The sequence below is a fragment of the Drosophila bipectinata genome, chromosome 2R, assembly GCF_030179905.1.
Source record: "Drosophila bipectinata strain 14024-0381.07 chromosome 2R, DbipHiC1v2, whole genome shotgun sequence".
In the NCBI taxonomy this organism is placed as follows: Eukaryota; Metazoa; Arthropoda; class Insecta; order Diptera; family Drosophilidae; genus Drosophila; species Drosophila bipectinata.
Genome location: NC_091737.1, coordinates 12,005,236 through 12,023,563, shown reverse-complemented (window position 1 = coordinate 12,023,563; position 18,328 = coordinate 12,005,236). Strand labels below are relative to the sequence as shown.

General features: G+C 40.2%; 4 protein-coding genes and 1 long non-coding RNA gene across 7 annotated transcripts in view; 3 read left to right on the top strand and 2 right to left on the bottom strand.

Annotated features, from left to right (window-relative positions):
• The window catches only part of mbl (muscleblind), a 113,308-nt gene extending 108,384 nt beyond the window's left edge, over positions 1 to 4,924 (bottom strand). The window contains exon 1 of the mRNA XM_070278766.1: positions 4,822 to 4,924. The gene's annotated coding sequence lies outside the window, so the exon portion shown is untranslated. The remainder of the gene's footprint in view (positions 1 to 4,821) is intronic.
• On the top strand, positions 2,415 to 3,267 carry LOC108132914 (uncharacterized). The gene is made up of 2 exons (XM_043210969.2): positions 2,415 to 2,574; positions 2,633 to 3,267. The coding sequence occupies exons 1-2, from the start codon at positions 2,548 to 2,550 to the stop codon at positions 3,047 to 3,049; spliced, it is 444 nt and encodes a 147-aa protein (XP_043066904.2). The 5' UTR covers positions 2,415 to 2,547; the 3' UTR covers positions 3,050 to 3,267.
• A 378-nt stretch (positions 4,925 to 5,302) lies between the features above and the next one.
• Positions 5,303 to 5,847, bottom strand: LOC108132838 (uncharacterized). The gene has a single exon (XM_017252401.3). It carries the CDS (start codon positions 5,824 to 5,826, stop codon positions 5,443 to 5,445), a length of 384 nt encoding a protein of 127 aa, XP_017107890.2. The 5' UTR covers positions 5,827 to 5,847; the 3' UTR covers positions 5,303 to 5,442.
• A 1,062-nt stretch (positions 5,848 to 6,909) lies between these two features.
• On the top strand, positions 6,910 to 8,983 carry LOC138926093 (uncharacterized). 3 transcript variants are annotated; one of them, XR_011442444.1, is made up of 3 exons: positions 7,000 to 7,214; positions 8,177 to 8,217; positions 8,281 to 8,983. It is a non-coding gene; the product is annotated as an uncharacterized lncRNA (long non-coding RNA). The 3 variants fall into 3 exon arrangements; XR_011442443.1 differs by having other exon boundaries at positions 8,108 to 8,217; XR_011442445.1 differs by lacking the exons at positions 8,177 to 8,217; positions 8,281 to 8,983 and adding an exon at positions 7,275 to 8,045 and having other exon boundaries at positions 6,910 to 7,214.
• A 5,232-nt stretch (positions 8,984 to 14,215) lies between these two features.
• LOC108132906 (uncharacterized) lies at positions 14,216 to 15,391 on the top strand. The gene is made up of 2 exons (XM_017252490.3): positions 14,216 to 14,370; positions 14,478 to 15,391. Exon 2 carries the CDS (start codon positions 14,482 to 14,484, stop codon positions 14,890 to 14,892), a length of 411 nt encoding a protein of 136 aa, XP_017107979.2. The 5' UTR covers positions 14,216 to 14,370; positions 14,478 to 14,481; the 3' UTR covers positions 14,893 to 15,391.
• Positions 15,392 to 18,328: the final 2,937 nt, after the last annotated feature.

Sequence of the window (18,328 nt, the reverse complement as noted above, 5' to 3'; positions counted from 1 at the left end):
TTAATTTGCTAGAAATTTAAAACCAAGATAGTCCTTATATATAGACTTCCCTCAGCCTATGCTTTAAACTAATCAATATGGAATATTTAGATAGAACTGAAATACCATCACTTTTTATATATCAAATATAACTTTTTCAAAGCCCACAGACATTGTCAAACACTGTCCACCGTATGTGTGTCTGTATTTTTTGTGGTCGAGCCTTGTTTGCCCAAAATTTCTGATGTATTTCCCTTTTTGGCTTTTTGGCCAGTTTTGTTTTCTTTGTAGGGAATTTTCTTTTTTTTCTCATTTTTCCTGTTGGCAGTCTGATGTGGCGACCTTTTAGCGAACGTTTTCGCCATTTGCAGTTTTTCGCCTCTGGCAGCGGGAATGTCGCTTTTCCCCCCCTACACCCTTCTCCATACCCCTCTTTTTTCCTAACTTTTCGCGCTTTTCTTTTTTTTTTTTTGGAATACGAGCATGTGTGAGTGACCCCTGCGATCTCTGTTTGTGTTTTCCGAGTACTTGGTTATGGTAATCGAATTTCAAATTATTGCCATGAGCTATATGGAATATCTGCTCTAGCTGTAGCCGAGCCGAAAGTTGGAGGGGGGAGGCCCCAAAGTCCCTCCGTTTATTGCTTCCTTTTTGGCATTTTCCTAGGCCAAAAGTTGTTGTTGTTTTTTTCTGGTCGTCCTTTGTTGTTCTTGTTGCGGAAGATGAATCTGTTTTTTTCGGTTTTTCTACGGGTGGGTGGGTGTCTTTTTTTTTCCCCGCCCGTGTTTATGTTTTGGCTAGTTGCTGTTGATGTTTTGCAGCGTGGTGGGTTGGGGGGATGTGTGTTTTCTGAGGTTTTTCCTGTTTTTCCGTCATCGTGTTGCTGTTATTGTTGTTTACATCCTGTTTTTGGCGCGCTTTGAATATTTTGCGGTGCATGTTTTGTCATGCAATAATTTAATTGTCGGATTTGGCAGCTTAAAAGGAGCCGGCCAGGCGGCCAGCCTCCCAATCCCCCTACTATCTCCACCCACTTGAAACGGGGCAGGTGTGGGCCAATTGTTTGTTTGTTTGTCCGTCTGACACTTTGTGCTTTATTTATGTTTGGATTTGGCTTGCTGATGTTGTTTGGGCTTTTGTGTTTTGTTTTCTTTTGACAAATTGCTTAAATTAGTTTGCTCAGGTTTTCCTTTTTTTTGAGTATGTATGGTAGTCTCGAATTTACATAAATCATTTCTGATAATTTAATTTCAAGGTGATTCAATTATTATATATATGATATAATAATTGATATGATATCAATTATGATATATTATTTGAAATAATTCACGTTGATTCAACATTTAAGGTCATTTTCCACTCTATAATCCTCTCTCTGTTATCCTTTTACGTATAGCTGGCTACCTAGCAGGTCCTTCTCAGCTAGCAGTGGCATTATAATTAATAATCAACAGCAGCTTAAAGATTTTAATTAAAATCAACGACAGACTGCTTCTCCATTTTCCGTTCTTTATCTTTGCTTATATTGTCAACTGTGGGGCGTGACCTGGTCCTTGGCGGGAATGGGCTGTTCTGATGTATCCTCTAAGCCCTCCCTCTGGGCAAAGAGGGAGCCAAACCCATCCCATCCTCATCCTGATCAACCTGCGTAGATTTCTTTTAATTTAGCCGCAATGACCTGCATCGAAATGCTTTTGTGTGCATGTATTCCGAGCTCCATGTCCTGGTCGGAGCATCCTGTGCTCCGCGCTGACTCTGTCCCCCGCTTCAGCTTCAATTTTAGTTGCAATCCGTTTCCTTGGCAACTTAGCCAAGTTTCAGTTTCAGTTGCAATTACTTGGCGCACCTGAAGTGGACAACAACAACAACGATAAAGACTAAAACGGAGGGTCAAAGGTTAGTTTGTTTGTTTGTATTTGCTGCTGCTGTTGTTGCGGTGACGTTGCTGATTCTATACCCCATCCAGTTCTTCCTTTTCACATATTTTTCTACAATTTTTTTCCTTGCCTGACTAGGAGTATCCTGACTCCTTCTTATATATATATATATATTTTTTTTTTGTGCTATCGCTTTTCTGTTGACTTTGCGCTTTCTATTTACGCTCTGCTGTTGTTTGTTGAATTCCAACTGCAATTATGTGAATTTTTACCGTGCACAGCATAAAACATTTTGCCCTGACTTTCGCTCCGACTCTACCAGCTCCTGGCCTGCAGCAGTCTGTTCTCCAGCTCGGGGGCCAGCAAGTTCTGGCCAAGCTCAAAGTCAAACAGCGCAAGGAAAGTAAACTGAGCTTGAAAGTCAATAAGCGGGGTAGTAGAGTGGAGTGGAGTTCCACCTGAGTTTCCCAAGGATCACACAATCAAGGAAGTGTTGCAGAATGTCCCAAAATATTCTCATTAAATTGTTAAATATTTTTTAAACTTTAAAACCCAGCTGGCTATGCTGTAGAAATCTAAGCCTTGTAGAAAGCATTCAGTCAGTAGTAAAAATTCTCCGTTGAAGATAGTAGTCAGAAAACCAGAATAAAAATTTTAAGTAAGCCTTTTTTAAAATTAAAAAAAAGTAATAATGACAAGAGGCTATAGCAAGAAAGTGGTAAGAATTAAATCAGAAACTTTTATTCTTTAAGCAATTGAATTATTCTTTCATTTAGAAAAAATCGGTTTCGGAATTGCCTGAAGAAAGTCATTCTCAAATGCGTCAATCTCCAGTAGCAAAGAAAAGAAAAGTGGCCAAGCCCAAGCCACTGAAAGTTGGCGGAGCCAGGAGGAGAAGACAGTGCGCACCTAAGCCAATTCAGTCTGATGTTGTCCGGCAGCTATGTCGTCTTCCGGCGAAAGCCTGCATCCCGAAATCCGCGGCCGATGTGATGTACGTCAATTCCAGATTCGGCCGTTTCATTGATGGCAATACAGGCCGAGAGATCGTGCGCCGTACTCGGGTCAGAGTTCCCAAGAAGCACAAGCCCCAGCCCAAAAATAAACCTAAGAGAGAAACAAAGAAGCCCAGTAACCCCAAACGGTCGTCATCGTCATCGCTTTCGGATACGGATTGGATTGGCTTTGATTGATACGATTTATCTTTATATTTGCTTGGAAACCTTGTTTATCCTAAATCGGATTTTGTACAAAAATTGACAGTTTTATTTCGGTTTATTTAGATTTTTATAATTTTGGCATAATATGGATATTGTCTTTGCTGAACCTATGGAAATATACACCAATTATAAGCCAGTAGACCTTTTAAATCAATAATGTTGTTACTCAATAAAAAATCCTTGAAAATGTGCCTCTTTCTCGTCTCACTTCCAGACTATGCATCCCTCATCCAATTGGCGTACCCTTTTTAGAGGAGCTTCTTCCGGCATTCCACTGGTGTCACGTAGATTTTTCGTTTGCTTTGAGTTTTCAGTTACAAGATTTTTTTTGTAGGAAGGACGCGAAGCAGCTAAGCAATCACCAAATAAAAAGCCATCGGACAGTTGCTGAGCTCAGTTTCAATTTTCACTTAAAACAAAGTTGGCAACCGGGAGGATGAGGCACTGCAGGATGGCAAAAACTGGCTGCACTGCATCTCACAACATCGAAACCTATTCACCTATCCCCTCATCCTCTTAAGCAACCCAAGAATCCGAGGGTAGCTCGGGCGTTAACAAAGCGCGCCACCCTGGCTGCCAAAATGTTTTTTTTACTACACGGAAAAAATTTCCTAGAGACTTGTTTTTGAATTTTCCAAAAATCCATGTGGAGGCCAATATGACCCCCTGCGTTGGCTATATCTTTATATCAATATTCATCCGATCCTTAAACGGAATGCCTTAATCGATTTGTGGATCGATTCTCCATCATTCTGCATCAAAACCTAGCAACGAAATATTTTTTAGATTTTTTTGTCATTTTTTCTGGAGGGTCCCCTTTAAAATTTGGAAAATTCCATGTGGAGGTCAATATGGCTCCCAGCAATTGGTATATCTTTGTCAATATTCATCCGATCCTTAAACGGAATACCTTAATTGATTTGTGGATTAATTCTCTATAATTCTGCATCAAAACCTAGCAACGAAATATTTTTTAGATTTTTTGTCATTTTTTCTGGAGGGTCCCCTTTAAAATTTCGAAAATTTCATGTGGAGGTCAATATGGCTCCCAGCGATGGCTATATCTTTGTCAATATTCATCCGATCCTTAAACGGAATACCTTAATCGATTTGTGGATTAATTCACTATCATTCTGCATCAAAACCTAGCAACGAAATATTTTTTAGATTTTTTTGTCATTTTTTCTGGAGGGTCCCCTTTAAAATTTGGAAAATTCCATGTGGAGGTCAATATGGCTCCCAGCAATTGGTATATCTTTGTCAATATTCATCCGATCCTTAAACGGAATACCTTAATTGATTTGTGGATTAATTCTCTATAATTCTGCATCAAAACCTAGCAACGAAATATTTTTTAGATTTTTTGTCATTTTTTCTGGAGGGTCCCCTTTAAAATTTCGAAAAATGCATGTGGAGAACGATTGTTTTTGTCAGTGTGCCTCGTGTTGGGTTTTGTAATCAGAGCAAAGTAGACGCAGACACATGACGGAACTATCTTTCCTCTACCCCTCCGGCTTACGTGATTTCCAGGCAGCCAAATCACGGATCGGGTTGAGAGTAACAAACAAAACAGAGGAAAATCAGAGGAAATAAGGAAAAGCGAACAAAAAAAATTATGGTGTCGAGCTAGCCAAATATTTCTATGTGCTGTCATGATGAACCAGAATCGGCATTGGGGAAAAAAGCACAGAACAAAACTAGATTTGGAGTGCGGGGAAAAAAGCATAAAAGTTTGTGTGGCTCACGTGACATTTGTTTTGGCAAGAGTCCTTTTCCTTCATTGTCGTCAAATCAGCAACGTACCTGCAATGGAAAATTTATAGAAGTTCTTGAGGGCTCAAGTTTGATTTATTAAGAATTATATGGCTTATATACGTAATATTTATGGAATGTCCGATTGAAAACAATAGCTAATACGTCAATAATTCATTATTTCTGCTTTTTAAGGTGAAACAAAATTTTCATATTTTTGAAACATATTTGTTCAGTATGATCGTAAAGATACTTGTGTTTTTGTGCCTTCTGGGATTAATAGAATCACAGAGGTCCTGGAGGAGCCGAAGGACCCGGAAGATCCAGAAATCCGGTCTCGAACAAATGTTCCCTGAACGTTTTTGTGGAAAGAATACCGTCTACAATAGAACCAAAAAGAAATGTATTCAGACTAGTCAGAATGCATGCGCAGATGGTTTTAAAAAAAGGATGGGCCTGTGTTACCGCACCTCATATGGCTAGAAAATCGTATTTTTTTTTTATTGATTTGAAATAAAAAAATTATCCTGTGATTACATTTTATTTATAGGAATCAATAGGAAGGAAGGGCAAGGGAGAAATCCTTTTCGCTTTTAAATTAAGTATTCTTGCCCCTAGTAGAACAAGCGTGTACGATCTCTTCCAAATTCGTGATACTTCCAATATTCGCCTGTATAGGGAGGCTCTGGGGTTGGTATCGGTCTGGGGACATACTTTGGTGTTGACTTCGTTTGCTTCTTTTTCCACCACTTGTTAAAGCTACCGCTTCCTCTTGTCACATGATACTTCTTTCGAGTGCATACCTTCATAACCGGCTGAAAGTAGTATCCATACTTGCAACGGGTGTCGGGAACTGGAGCTCTAATCTCCACGTCAGAAACATCTTCCATATCCGGCAGGCAGGCGTTCTCCTCGATATTCCATATGAGTCCTGCAGCACAAGGTGGCAGGTCCAATGGCGTTACCGAGAAAAACGAAGTAGTTTGCATTACCTCCATTTTAGTGAAACTGATTGGGTTATACAGTTGGCGAACGGCTCTGACTACGTCGTTCTTTATGGCTGGATTATTGAAATTATCTACAGTTTTGGCACAGTGGGTTTAAGATAAAAGATAGAAACGAAAACAAGTGCCTTTTATTTTTAAAAATTAAGAAGTTCCGACATGTTTTGTTCATAAAACTATGGAATTTGTTTCAGTTAGCCCCTTCGTTGAAATTTGGAACGACTTTTTTTGGTTCTATATTGACTTTTGTGTTTTTTGTATTCTTGGTACGATCTTCTTGGTTCTTCGTAGTCCCGGTACCGTCTTCTTTGTTCTTCGTAGTCCCGGAATCGTCCTCTTTGTTCTTCGTAGTCCCGGTACCGTCTTCTTCGTTCTTCATAGTCCATGTACGGACCTCTACGCTCTTGGTAACCACGAAAGTCTTCAAATCTGCGATCAAAATATCTTGGCTTCCTGAGGGGTCTAGGTGTGTCGTCATTTCCTGCATTGACTGCCCATTTACCAAAGGAGGCAGTTGTACGTCCGCTGTCAAGGCGCCGAACGCTATCGTCGTAAATGTCTTGAAACCGGTCATAATACCAAGGAGGGGTAGCATAATGGCCGGGGTGTTCGGGGTGATAATTAGGCCAACGAGTTTTGGATGTTAGAGTAAAATACTTAGTTCTTATCGGTCCCGAAGTTGTGATTAGATATTTTAGATCCAAGACCTTGTTAAAGCTTCCCGGGTGTTGTACGGCATGATAGACTTCTCGGGTACACTTATAACCTACCCATTTGTATCCATAAGGGCAGGCTCTTCTTATTGGTTTTCTGGTTCTTATCCCGGTGGGTTTTGGTCTGCTGGGAGGTGTAGGGACTGGATGTGGATTAGTAGGAGTAGAATCTGTGGTATTAGGAGATCCTCCATTAGGAGGATCTTTAGAAGGTACAGTTGGCGGTGTAGGCTTTGTTGGCGGTTCATCCATTCCACCATCAGCTGTTGGTTGGCATCTAGGTGCAACTATTAACCAGGCAAAAATTAATATTTGTAGAAACCGATGCATTACGATGCGACTGCTACACCTGAAGCTTAAATAGTAAATGCCTCAAGTGTGAAAATTTTTTCCAAATCCTAGTGGTAAATTCGATTAAACCATAAAAAATATTTATATACCTTGAATATTTGGCAAAGTTGTAGAAAGTGTTGCCTTGAGAGTGACAGTTGTCAGCTCAACGAGAGTAGCCGCAAATGTTTGGATTTATAAATTAGTAAATTAAAGCTCCAGATCTTGCTGGACCGAGATCATACCAGAAGACAACAATGTGATGTCCGAACAGGCAACGCGGCGTATGCGCGATTTCAAATATACTACATTTTGTCATCAGTATGTAAGCTTTAAGAGGTATATATATAGAAATAGATCTCTTACAAATTAATAGTAAATCCATTTCACTCTTACCAGAACAAGGCAATATTCAATGCCAAAGTGGGTGATAAGTTGTAAAAACTTTGCCAAACCTAAACCCAAACCAAAAAAAAAAAGTAGTAAAGTCGGAGAAAAGGAGAAGCTTTAGGTGGCAAATGTCAAAGCAGTGGAACCTGGCATCTGAAGGACAGCAGAAGTCTCGTCCTTTTTGTTTGTTTGTCGTTTTTGCTAGCCGCTTTGTTTGTTTGTGCCATTGTCGTTTGTGAACTGTCACACGAAAGAGAGTGCACTAAAAGTGTCGCCTTACGGCAACTGACTTGGAAAGATAATCACGGGGGTGTGATGAGTGGGTGGTGCAACTTTTGATAAAGGTTTATCTGGGCTGCTGTTGCAGCTTACCTTTTTATCGCTGCTTTTTTCTTGTACTTTTCTTTTTTTTTTTTTTGTATTTTGGCCAGGCAACAGTTTCAGCTGGATGGCTGGCTAAGTTGGCTTCAAGTTACCACCGACTTGACTGACTTGACTTTCATCATCATCGTCATCTGCTGCCAAAAGAGATGCAAAAAAGTGCGAGTACTTGAGTATCTCAATGTCGCTATAAATTCCCCTTTCCTTTTTGGTTACTTGTCTTGTTTAGCATTTAATTATTTGTAAAATTGCATTTAAAAATACCGAGTTGAAGGAAGGTGAAAGAAGAATACAATTTAAACAATAAAAGTTCTTAAGTCTTACGTATAAATGATTATTAATTTATATGTCTGTATTGTATTTAAACCCAACTGTTTTATTGTTTTTTAAGTTTTTTTTTTAAACAAAAGACGTGTTTCTTATATAAGCTGAAACTGCTTTGTAAAATATTTATACTTTAGCTTAAACCTCTCGAGACTGCATCATGAAATTAAAAGAGGTTCTTATATTTTTGGCTATTTTTATGGCAGCTGTTTTGTATGTCAACGGATGCAAGAGGGCTGGAGAAACCGTAAGACTATCTATATCTATTTATAATAATTAAATTTTTTTAAATATTTATATTTAACTTTAGTGCGACAATGATGAGATATGCTGCTCAAGAATGTGTTCTCTGGCACCATTTCGTTTTGGATGGACTTGCACTTAAAATTTAAAGAAAAAAATACACTTAATTGATTCCTGCTCAGTATCAATCGCTCGGAAAAAGGACTCCAAGTAAAAAATCAAATATCAATAAATTTATTTTTACTTTTGACAACCGAAAGTGCCCTGGGCTACCTAAGTTGCAACATGTTGCAGGAGGAGTCACTTTGCCAGTGAAATGGAAGAAATATCCTCGTAGACAACATCATCTGACAGTTTGGCTAACATTAAAAGCGGCAAAATGTTGCGGCGTTGCCTGCCAAATGACATGATTTCTCAGTTCTGATTCGGTTGGCCCCCCTTCATGAGTGTTTCCACAATTCTACAAAATGTTGCCCGATCCCCAACCTTTTGCCATTTCCACAGCTTCCCAGCTTCTCAGCCCCAGAGCTTCACATCAACTTCAACTCAAGAACTGAGCGAAACTTTTGCTTATCTGCGTCACAGCCACAAAACCGAATCCCAACTCCAGCCAACCACATCGACGCCCATTTCCAGCCTCTGTCTACACTGAAGATCAAGAATATATAAACTATGTCCAGAACTGAGTCGCATGAATTATTCCTTAAACGATTTTAATCACTTTAAGTTAATTAAGAACCTTTATAAAGAATGGGATTTATTATTTGTAATTCAATTATTGAGTTGATGGCCTTTTTCAGTAACATTTCTGACTGTGCACAGTACACCATTCTCTTTGCCAAATACTGCAACGTCTTGAGGCAGATTTTTGCTTTTGTTGTTGATATGTTTTCTTATTTTTTTGCTGCGCTTTCCTTGGGTGCATCAGTTTGTCTGGTCCTTGGATCCTTGGATGGTTGGTTTTCCTTGTTGGTCCTGTTATTTCTACACATGCTAGCCCAGAAGTTGCTGGTGCTCTTGCTCCTGCTGCTGCTACTGCTGCTGTTTGTGCGTGTTTCATTTTATTTGTTGGCACAAAATTGGGTTTTAGTGGATTTTGTGGCAAATGATTTTTGCTGGCTGCCGTTACGCTTGCATAAACTTTAATTTAATTTTTGCCCAGCGCAGAGCACAGAAGTTCCCCAAGTAGCTGGCTAACAAAGAGCAGCCAACGAAAAAAAAATTAAAGCACAAGTTTTGTATATTTAAGGTCGAGGCATAAACACCATTTTTAATATTTCCCCCAAACCCAGCTCCGATACCTCACTATTTGACATTATCTGTAAAGTTTTGCTTTAAGTTTTCTGCATCTCCCCACTGATTTCTTTTCCCAATCGCTTCCAATCAACATTCGACACGTGTGTGCGTATATTGAATTGAATATTTTTGCCAGAAAGCCACAGGACACGTTTCCATCAATTCAAATGTGTCTACCGACATCTGTCTATACTTGAATGTATGGGTATGAGAGCCCGAAAGGAAAGAATATTTTTAAGAAATGCACAAAAGTGCAATTGAGTTGAAAGACGTGCCAAAGGGCGTTCACAAGCCAGAAAAGCCATAAAAATGGCAGCTAAACGTTAGAGCCAAATGGGTTCTACCCACAGCTCCTATCCATGGGCTGCTCAGGTGACTCCCTTCTGCTCGGGTGAAAAATTATAGCGTAAAATTCATATTTGATGACTTTTTGATTGCCAAACCGAGAAACTGTTGCCGCGCCGCCTCAGCTCCGGCGCCTTGGCTTCCGAAAAACGCCAGCAACTCAATCCGAACCGCAAACTGAACCTTGGCTTCGGAATCACACAGCCAGCCACATAATGCTGGCAAAAGTGCTTTCAATGGCGTCATTGTCAAGCGTTCTTACCGCCATCGGAATCATCATCATCAACATTATTATCATCCCCGTCTATATATCCTTTCACCTGCACCCGAACTGCAGTCGCAGTCTCAGTCCCTCTATGTGTTTGTAGTTTATGTAGTGTCCTGATCCGAAGCAATGCCAAAGCTTTGCGATTAAGCTCCAGCTGGTTTTGAACTGGATGAATGGATGGACGGATGGATGGATGGATGAATGGTTAGATGGATGGATGTATGGGATGGCAGTTGGATGTCCTGGATTTCTCCTTTTCATTTTTCCATATTTCGTGCCGTTTGTCGTCCTCGAGCTCTGATGATGATGATGTACTCGAATTCTGATTGTGGCTGTAGCAGGGGACCAGGCTCTCAACTAGAATTTCGGTTCTACAAGGACTTGATTATGGATTCGAGGCTTCAAAATCATTTCAAATTTATTCCTCACCTAAGGATTTATGAGCAAAAAATGGGTTAAATATCAAACAGTTAGACAGCCCACTATTAATCAGTCTATTCTGTAACCTTAAATTCAAACCATTTTGGCCATCAATCGTGTAACTTTTTTTCGGATGTCAGCCGGCTAATTTCAATTAATGTAAAGGCACGCGGATAAAACCTAAACGAGGTCCTTTCTTCATACGCCTCCGTCCCTCTTTTTTTCACTTTCACAAATTGGTGTTGATGTGACGGGCCACGAATGCTGATGACACTAATGCCCACACACATGCACACACTCACAGGACTCGGCTGCCAGGGCGGAGGTCGCGGCAGGCAGGTCACAGGACCCACAGGACTGAGGGCTAAGGACTAAGGACGTCGATGTGTTAATGACTCGATGGCATTGCATAAAACGGTGACGCTAATTTGCATTGTTGTGCGAGTGCGGGAGCGGGGCTTGTGTGTGAATTGTCCGCTGTCAGCGTGGTCCTGGCTCTCGTGTGTAATGATTTGTGCCAGTTTTTCCACCATTATCCTTCGCCCCACCGTCCCCTCCAGAATTTTTCCAGCCAAAGTCTGTCCAGCTTATGTCATACAATTAATAAAAGTTTTTACGCCCCTGGCCAAAAAAAAAAAGAAGTAATGAGTTAGGCTGCAAACATTTTGACACACGTTGACCCTAATTACATGACCCTCTAACCCGTCGGCTTTAATGGCTCTTAATAGAGCTTTAAATTTAAGGCTTAAAGGGAGCTTTATTACCTAAAACAAAATCACTTATTAGCCCATTACTTCGAAAGTACTTAAATGTTTAATTTTGATTTGTTTCCAGTGATGCAACTCTGTCCCCCGAAAGTCAATTTATTAATCAAGGAAATGGTAGACTGAATTTTGGGGCTCCTTCTTGTCAGAAGCCAGAACCAAATCCTGAAACCTACTCTGAACTGTGACGACAACAACAATTCCAGCGATTTTTATATGCCATTTGCCGATTTTACAACTTTGCTGGCGCCTGGCTTATGCCGAACCCAAACCAACTGTGGCGCTCTTATGGCCACGTTGCTGTCTGTAGTTGTTGCTGTTGCTGTTGCTGCTGCCAGTGGCAGTGGCGCCACAGTGGGCTGGCCAAAAGCCGATTCCCAGCCAGGCTTTTCGTTCTAGAACCATTTTTTTTTCCAGTCGGGGACGTCGCGTGCTTGGGCCATTTTCTTTTTCATGGCATTCGTCGCCAAAATGGCGTTGCGTGCTGCCGCGAAATGTTTGTTGAAAATTGCTCCAAAGTGGGATTAATCGAAGGATCCGAAGGTATATGTACCCTAGAGCGATAGCTTAGGGTATGACTTGTTTCACTCAATAGTTTTTAAAGGACATTTGTATAACCTGAGCGGATCTTTGAGACAATCTCCATGGCAGAGCTTCTATTCTTTGGCTAAATTCATTCTTTCGACGTTAGTTAATCGTAGAGAATACCTATTTACAAGTATTTAAAATAGACCTATCTAATAATTTAATAGGGTATATATATTTTGCAACCATACTGCATAGATATACAACAATTTGTATGCGTCACAGTCATCAGAGTCGCAGTCGCAATAACAATCACTGCGAAAAAGACGAATCAAGTCATTGCCAAAGGAGAAGCTAAAATCATAAAAAGATTTATGGCGCTTTCAAAGCGAAACTCCCAAAGTATTCACAATGACAACTAGTAGGGTGTCCTTGGGTGGGAAAATCGTCCCGGAAAACTGCGTGAGAAAAGTGCTGTGTGTTCCTCCCACCAGAGAAATACGAGCCATAGAACTCAATAAAATATATATGCGAATAAACTCGCATTAAGGAGGTAAAGTTCATAACGAAAATCACCAGAAAGTTGTCTAAGCAAAATGCCGCCATGATGATGCATAAATCTAGTTGTCAATGCTACTTTATGGACTCTGGAAAGGTGTGCTAAGAATGAGAAACTTAATATTTACCAGGCTATATGGTTAAGCTATCTATTTCGAATTTTTTGGGCTATCCGCCATAATTTTTGCTCTTCTAGGCCCAAGCCTGTGAATTTTGGCCATTGTTTTAATGCATTTGCAGGCCAAAAAAGTTTTGGAGGCGTGGGCGTAAAGTTTCGGGGGGGTCTTGCCACCCACCATTTTCATTGTGCAATTGGAAACTTTTTGCAACAATAAAATTGCTGCCAAAAAAATATATCAAAAAGTAGAGGCGGCAGGCTAACAAAGCCGCCAGGATGGAAAAGAGAAAAAATAAAACAAAGTGCAGTCGACGGGGGTAGCCTACTTATGGTCGGTGCCAGGGGTGGACTCTGAGGGTGGATTTTCCCCCGTTTTCTTTCGGGGGTCGGGTGGCGGAAAACTGACGCCACATTTAAACTCTCAACTTCCGCCACGACTTCCGGAGCGGTAAATTATGCATTCCTCGTTAAATATCACTCATTGTTCTCGCCATATGATTTTAATCCTGGCCAAGTGATAACAGAAATATATAAACCATAAAGTGGCTTTAAGTTTTTGGCTTAATATATATATTTTGTGAGTCTATGGGCAGAACGGTTAGATATTCGTAGACATCGATCAAAAGGAACTTCTGTTGCAGGTCGAAACGGATGCCGTGTTGCTCATACGCCACGTTGCACATTCATTGTTTATGACTCCTCAGCACATAACAATCCAATTTCAATTGAAATTGCTATGGATCCGATTCTGATAGTCATGACAGATTGAGGTAGGAAAGGAGATTTATGCATGCCAGTGGAAATGAACACGAAAACCTGATGAATTTCGTGAATAGAACCGCCAAAGGCTGGTAAAAGGTGTACTTCGGGATTTGTAAAAAATCTATCGGGTCTTGGGAGAGTGGTATATTAACGCCACCCAATCTTTGTTGTTTTATTTAAAAACATAATATAATTTGTGAAAAAACACAAACATCATTAACCAAAGAACTAAGCAAAGCAAAGTCCACTGAACCAAACTGAATGTGTGGTTGGAATAAAAACATGCCACGAAATCTGAAATGTTTTCGCACGAAATTAACACCAAGTGCCATACGTAGTATACATATATATATACTAGTATATCCATATGCAAAATCAGGCAAACAAAGTTACTCGCATTCACGTTGCAAAGCAAATGTAAATTGCATTTGTTTGCGTTGTGTCATTTGTCGCTTGGCTGGGACTGGGTGTGGCAGGAAGCAGGGTGGCTGGAGGGAGGCAGTGACTCTAAAGGAAAACCCTCGAGTGGCAAATGTGACAACTTGTTACAAAATTCATCAGCTTATGAAATATAAATCACACACACACATCCACCAGAGCAAGAGCCCATAGCTTAGTCATGACAATCTGGTGGGTCGAGGGCGATAGAATAAGTTGCAGATAATTTATTAGACAGCTTCTAGTCATTGGAACCCCATAATAATACACTTTAATTTGAACACTTAAAGGTTCTAATCTCCCCACTGTACATCTATGAGTTTCATTTGTTTTCCCAGTAAACTAGAAACTTTTCTATTGGCGTTTTCTTTCCTAAAGCGATCTATTATATTTTCTTTATTAATTAAAGGCACTCCTGATTCTCTTCGATGCAAAAAAGTTGCAAAAAATTTTAATTTTTTTATTGTAAATCAAGTGAATTCATCCCATAGTACTTACAGCTCGGACAATTTTTTTGTTGACCTCAGCAACCCGATTATTTGAAATTTTGAGACCCAGATCCGCTCAGCGGCTACAACAATCATTCAAACGCTAGCACCTCAGCTGCAAACAACATAAATAATAAGTAAAATCTTGTTCACTAACTGTAATTTAAAACCAAGTGTAAGTAAATAAAAATTCAAAATTCGAATTATTATTTTGAAAGTGAAAAATAAATAAAATGAAAAAATATTATAGTAAGTATAATAATATAAACAATTCTTTTACAGCAAAATGGGAGAAGAGCCAGCAGCACCAGGAGGAGCCCCAGGAGCACCAGCAGCACCAGAGACCACAAGCCAAAAGGCCGATACAACCACCGCGGGTGCCCAACTGATGTTGAACACCCCATGGCTGACTGCAGCTGCCGTGGCCCTCTACGCGACACGGGTCATGTGGGCCAAGTTCAGGGAGCTTGGCCTGGCGAAGCAGAAAAAGCGCCTTGAAAAGTTGGCCGTTGATCGGCCGGACATGGATGCAGCTAACGTGGATGGCTTGGAGACAGTTGTGGACGAGGAGGCCTCGTCTGAAGAAGACGAAGAAGACATTAAAACATACGCCGAAGAAGCCGCCAAGATTACACAGGACCATCTCAGATCAAACGGACTGGATGTGGCCAAAAATCTAGTTCCGTTCAAGTTATAAACAAAGATGCAGAGGATGAAGACCCATACCCAGCCAAAACAAACATTTTTTTTCTTTGTTGTTCACCACACGATTGAGACATTCATAACATGCAGACGATGACAAAATGATACCCTAAGGAGTGGGTCACTACCGGATATTAACTAAAACTACTACCGATTAAGACAAGACAAGATAGTTGTAATGCTTGCGAATTTCAAGAAGGGAAGAATCTACACGAATCACCGATCAACACCATAGACCCGCATAAAACCCGGGTTTATCCATTACTCAAAATTTTTCATCAAAATTACATCAAAATTGTCCATTTCACACCAGTAGTACACGTCAAAATTCTTAGTAATGCTTCCAAATTTTCAATTTTAAAATCTATGTTTGTTTTATGAAATATGAAGACTAGAATACCCGTTTGGTAAATTTTTTAGACAATTGTGTATAGAAATTTCAAATAAATATTGGGAAATGTGCTGTACAAAACAAAATAAATTCTTTTAATTAATACGAATGTCTTTTACATTAAACAAAAAAAAAAATGTAAAATCATGATCAATCAAAATACTGACAGATGGAGGCTGAGCAAAAATGTGCAACATGGATGGAAGGAAACGGCAGCGGTCACGGAAACTGGGGCACATGCAACCGCCTGGCGGGTGTCGTCTGTGTGCACAGCGTGTTTGCACCCGCCATCATCCTGTCGCCATAGGCCCCGACCCCCTGGCGACAACGTCCTGTTGCCAGCTGAATGTCCGTGTTTGTCAATTGTCGATCGGGTGTTTGGGGTCAGGAAGAGAGGCTAATGAATGCCGCTGTCAATTAGGAAGGGGCGTTGGTAAATCAATCGAATGAAAGTGCCATAAAATCAATGGATAAAACCTGAAAGGCCGCCAACTTAAGGCAAGTTTATTTTTTCAGTTTTTAATTTAAATAAAAGTGACAAAAAGAGCAAAGCCTATTAGGATCTCTACAAAATAAACTATTCATTGCATAAATGGCTCAACTATTTGGTTAACTAATTTCTTCAAATTTCGCATTATTTAATTAACAATAAAAATGTGCCAACTTGCTGCCTCTGTGAGCATTATAATTGTAGCTGCAATAACTGTTGCTGATGTTTGAATGCAACTCCGAATCGATTTCGTAACACGCCACAGAAACGTGGTCTAAATAAAGTAAAATCCACCGACAACCAACCGACAACTCTAAACACCAACAACTTTCTGGATCGCTTTTTTTGTTGCTTTCCTTGGGTTTTCTTTTACACACAAATACTCGATTTCCTTGACGGCTTTTCCTCAAATGATTTTTGCTCCTCCAGCCAGAGTTGAATTCAATATATACTTTACTATATCTTTGGTTTCTTTTCACATAATAAACGCGCTTTTGGCATAATTGCCGCAGCGGCGGGCTAGGGGGGCTAGGAGCTCCAGCTCTGGCTTTTGTCGATAATTATGATGTTGCATTGTTGTTGTGGTTATCGTCATCGCCTGCCATGATAATATGCTGTTTGCCCCGCCAATCTCCCCGTCAATTTGCCACTTCCCTGCTTCCCCCCACCTCTTTTGATCCCCTGGCCCTCCCCCCAGCAGAGTCATGAGCGCTTTCATGTAATATTTGCTCACAATTATTGCGAGACGACGCAGCCACAGAGCGGTTACTGCTGCTGTTGTTGCTGTTGCTTGGTAGTTGCGGTTGCATGTTGCAATAACAATTTCGCTTTCGCTTTCCAGCAAGGTAAGTCCACTGGGTATCAAGATCTAATAGTACAATAGTCAATAAAAAGTTCATAAATTTTTATAGATCACTAGACTTTACAGACTTTAAGAAACAATAGAAAAATGAAATATTTTAACACCAAAAAGTTTATATTATTTTATGATTAAAATACTAGGTATCCCCGTGTCTCTAAATATTTTCTCTTTATTTCAGTTTACCATGAATCGGTTTTAATTGTGACTCATTTTGCGAGGGGCGCGACATGAAAGTCAATGCACTAACGGATGCAATATTCAAGCGGGTTGTTGGGAAAAGGGGTTTGGACCGGGAGCGATTAGAGCTGGATCTGGTTGGTGTCGAGGGGGAGATGGTGGTATGGTTGTATATGTGAGCCGTTTTCCGCAACTGCCATACCATGCCATTCTATGGCTTCATTTCGAAGCTTATACATTTTACGACCATCGATGGCCGTTCCCGGCACAATTTCACTTAACATTTGAGTTATCCGGTGAGATTTTTTAATATTGCTCCAGAGTGTCAAAAGACTACAAATAAAACATAATTTTTTCCTCATTTCAGTAATTAAATAAAAACAGTTTTTTATTGAAGTACTGCTGTGGCCTCAACATATTTCACTTTTCATTCAAATCCATTACGCAGTAAAGTTTTCCATTCAAAGTTTTAATAACACCGAAACGCCGAGGGATCCAATGCCGAGTCCAATCTCAGAGCCCCAAAACCCCCAGAATATTACCCAGCCCCATTCCACTTCACGCACAAAACGCACAAAAGTCGAAAAATAACAGAAAAACGACAAAAAGGAAAAAACAAATGAGCAAAGGATTAAAAAAGTTTTCTTCACTCAGCTTTTCCTCTTTTATTAATTTTTTTTTTCTCCCCCCCAGCGAGCCGGGACTGAATTCAATTTAAATTTAATTACTTCAAATGCGAACTTTTGACACATATTCGGGTCGGGGGTGGGGGCGGAGTTAATGAGAAGGCCCGAGTCAAGTAAGTCGACTTATTTGTCTGGCAGCCGCTTAACCGTTTCCCTGATTTAATTGTAAAGTCTATTCGGCAAGTGCCGGCGGCCAAAATCGTATTTGCCTGCTGCCGGGTCTTGGCTAATCAGATCAACATTATTAGCTAAGGCAACAAAACAATTTCAGTTCCCTTCAGCCCCCGAAACCCTTTACCCATTCACCTTCCCTTTACAAAGAGTACTAACATAGTACTCCCCCTGTCTCATCTGAATACAATTTTCATTACAATTTGTCGTATCATTGATGTTTGCTCAGCTCAGAGCTCTTCTTGTCTGATATTAATCCGATTGTCTCTGACATAATCTTGCCGACTCTTGTGGGTATAGTTGTGGGTGTCGGTCGGCATACGCACACGAGCGTGCCAAGTGTTTATGAATTGTTTATGAGTCTAATGCCATTGTAGTTTAGTTTCCCAGCATATTGAAAACTTTTATTATATTGGCTTTGACTTGTTGTTTGTCTTTCAAGCTGCCAAGTTGATTTAAAGACGGATTATTACCATTAACTATTGTTTGTGTCTTTTAAGTGTCAGTGTCCCATATCCTACTTTAAAAATGATAGAATTATGTCTTTAAATTAAATCTGTCGTGGCGGAAAAGTGCATACATACACACCTTCATCCTGGCGAATTAGAAGCCCAGACAGAAAGTGACTTTATGCTGGCAAGGAAGAAAGGCAAC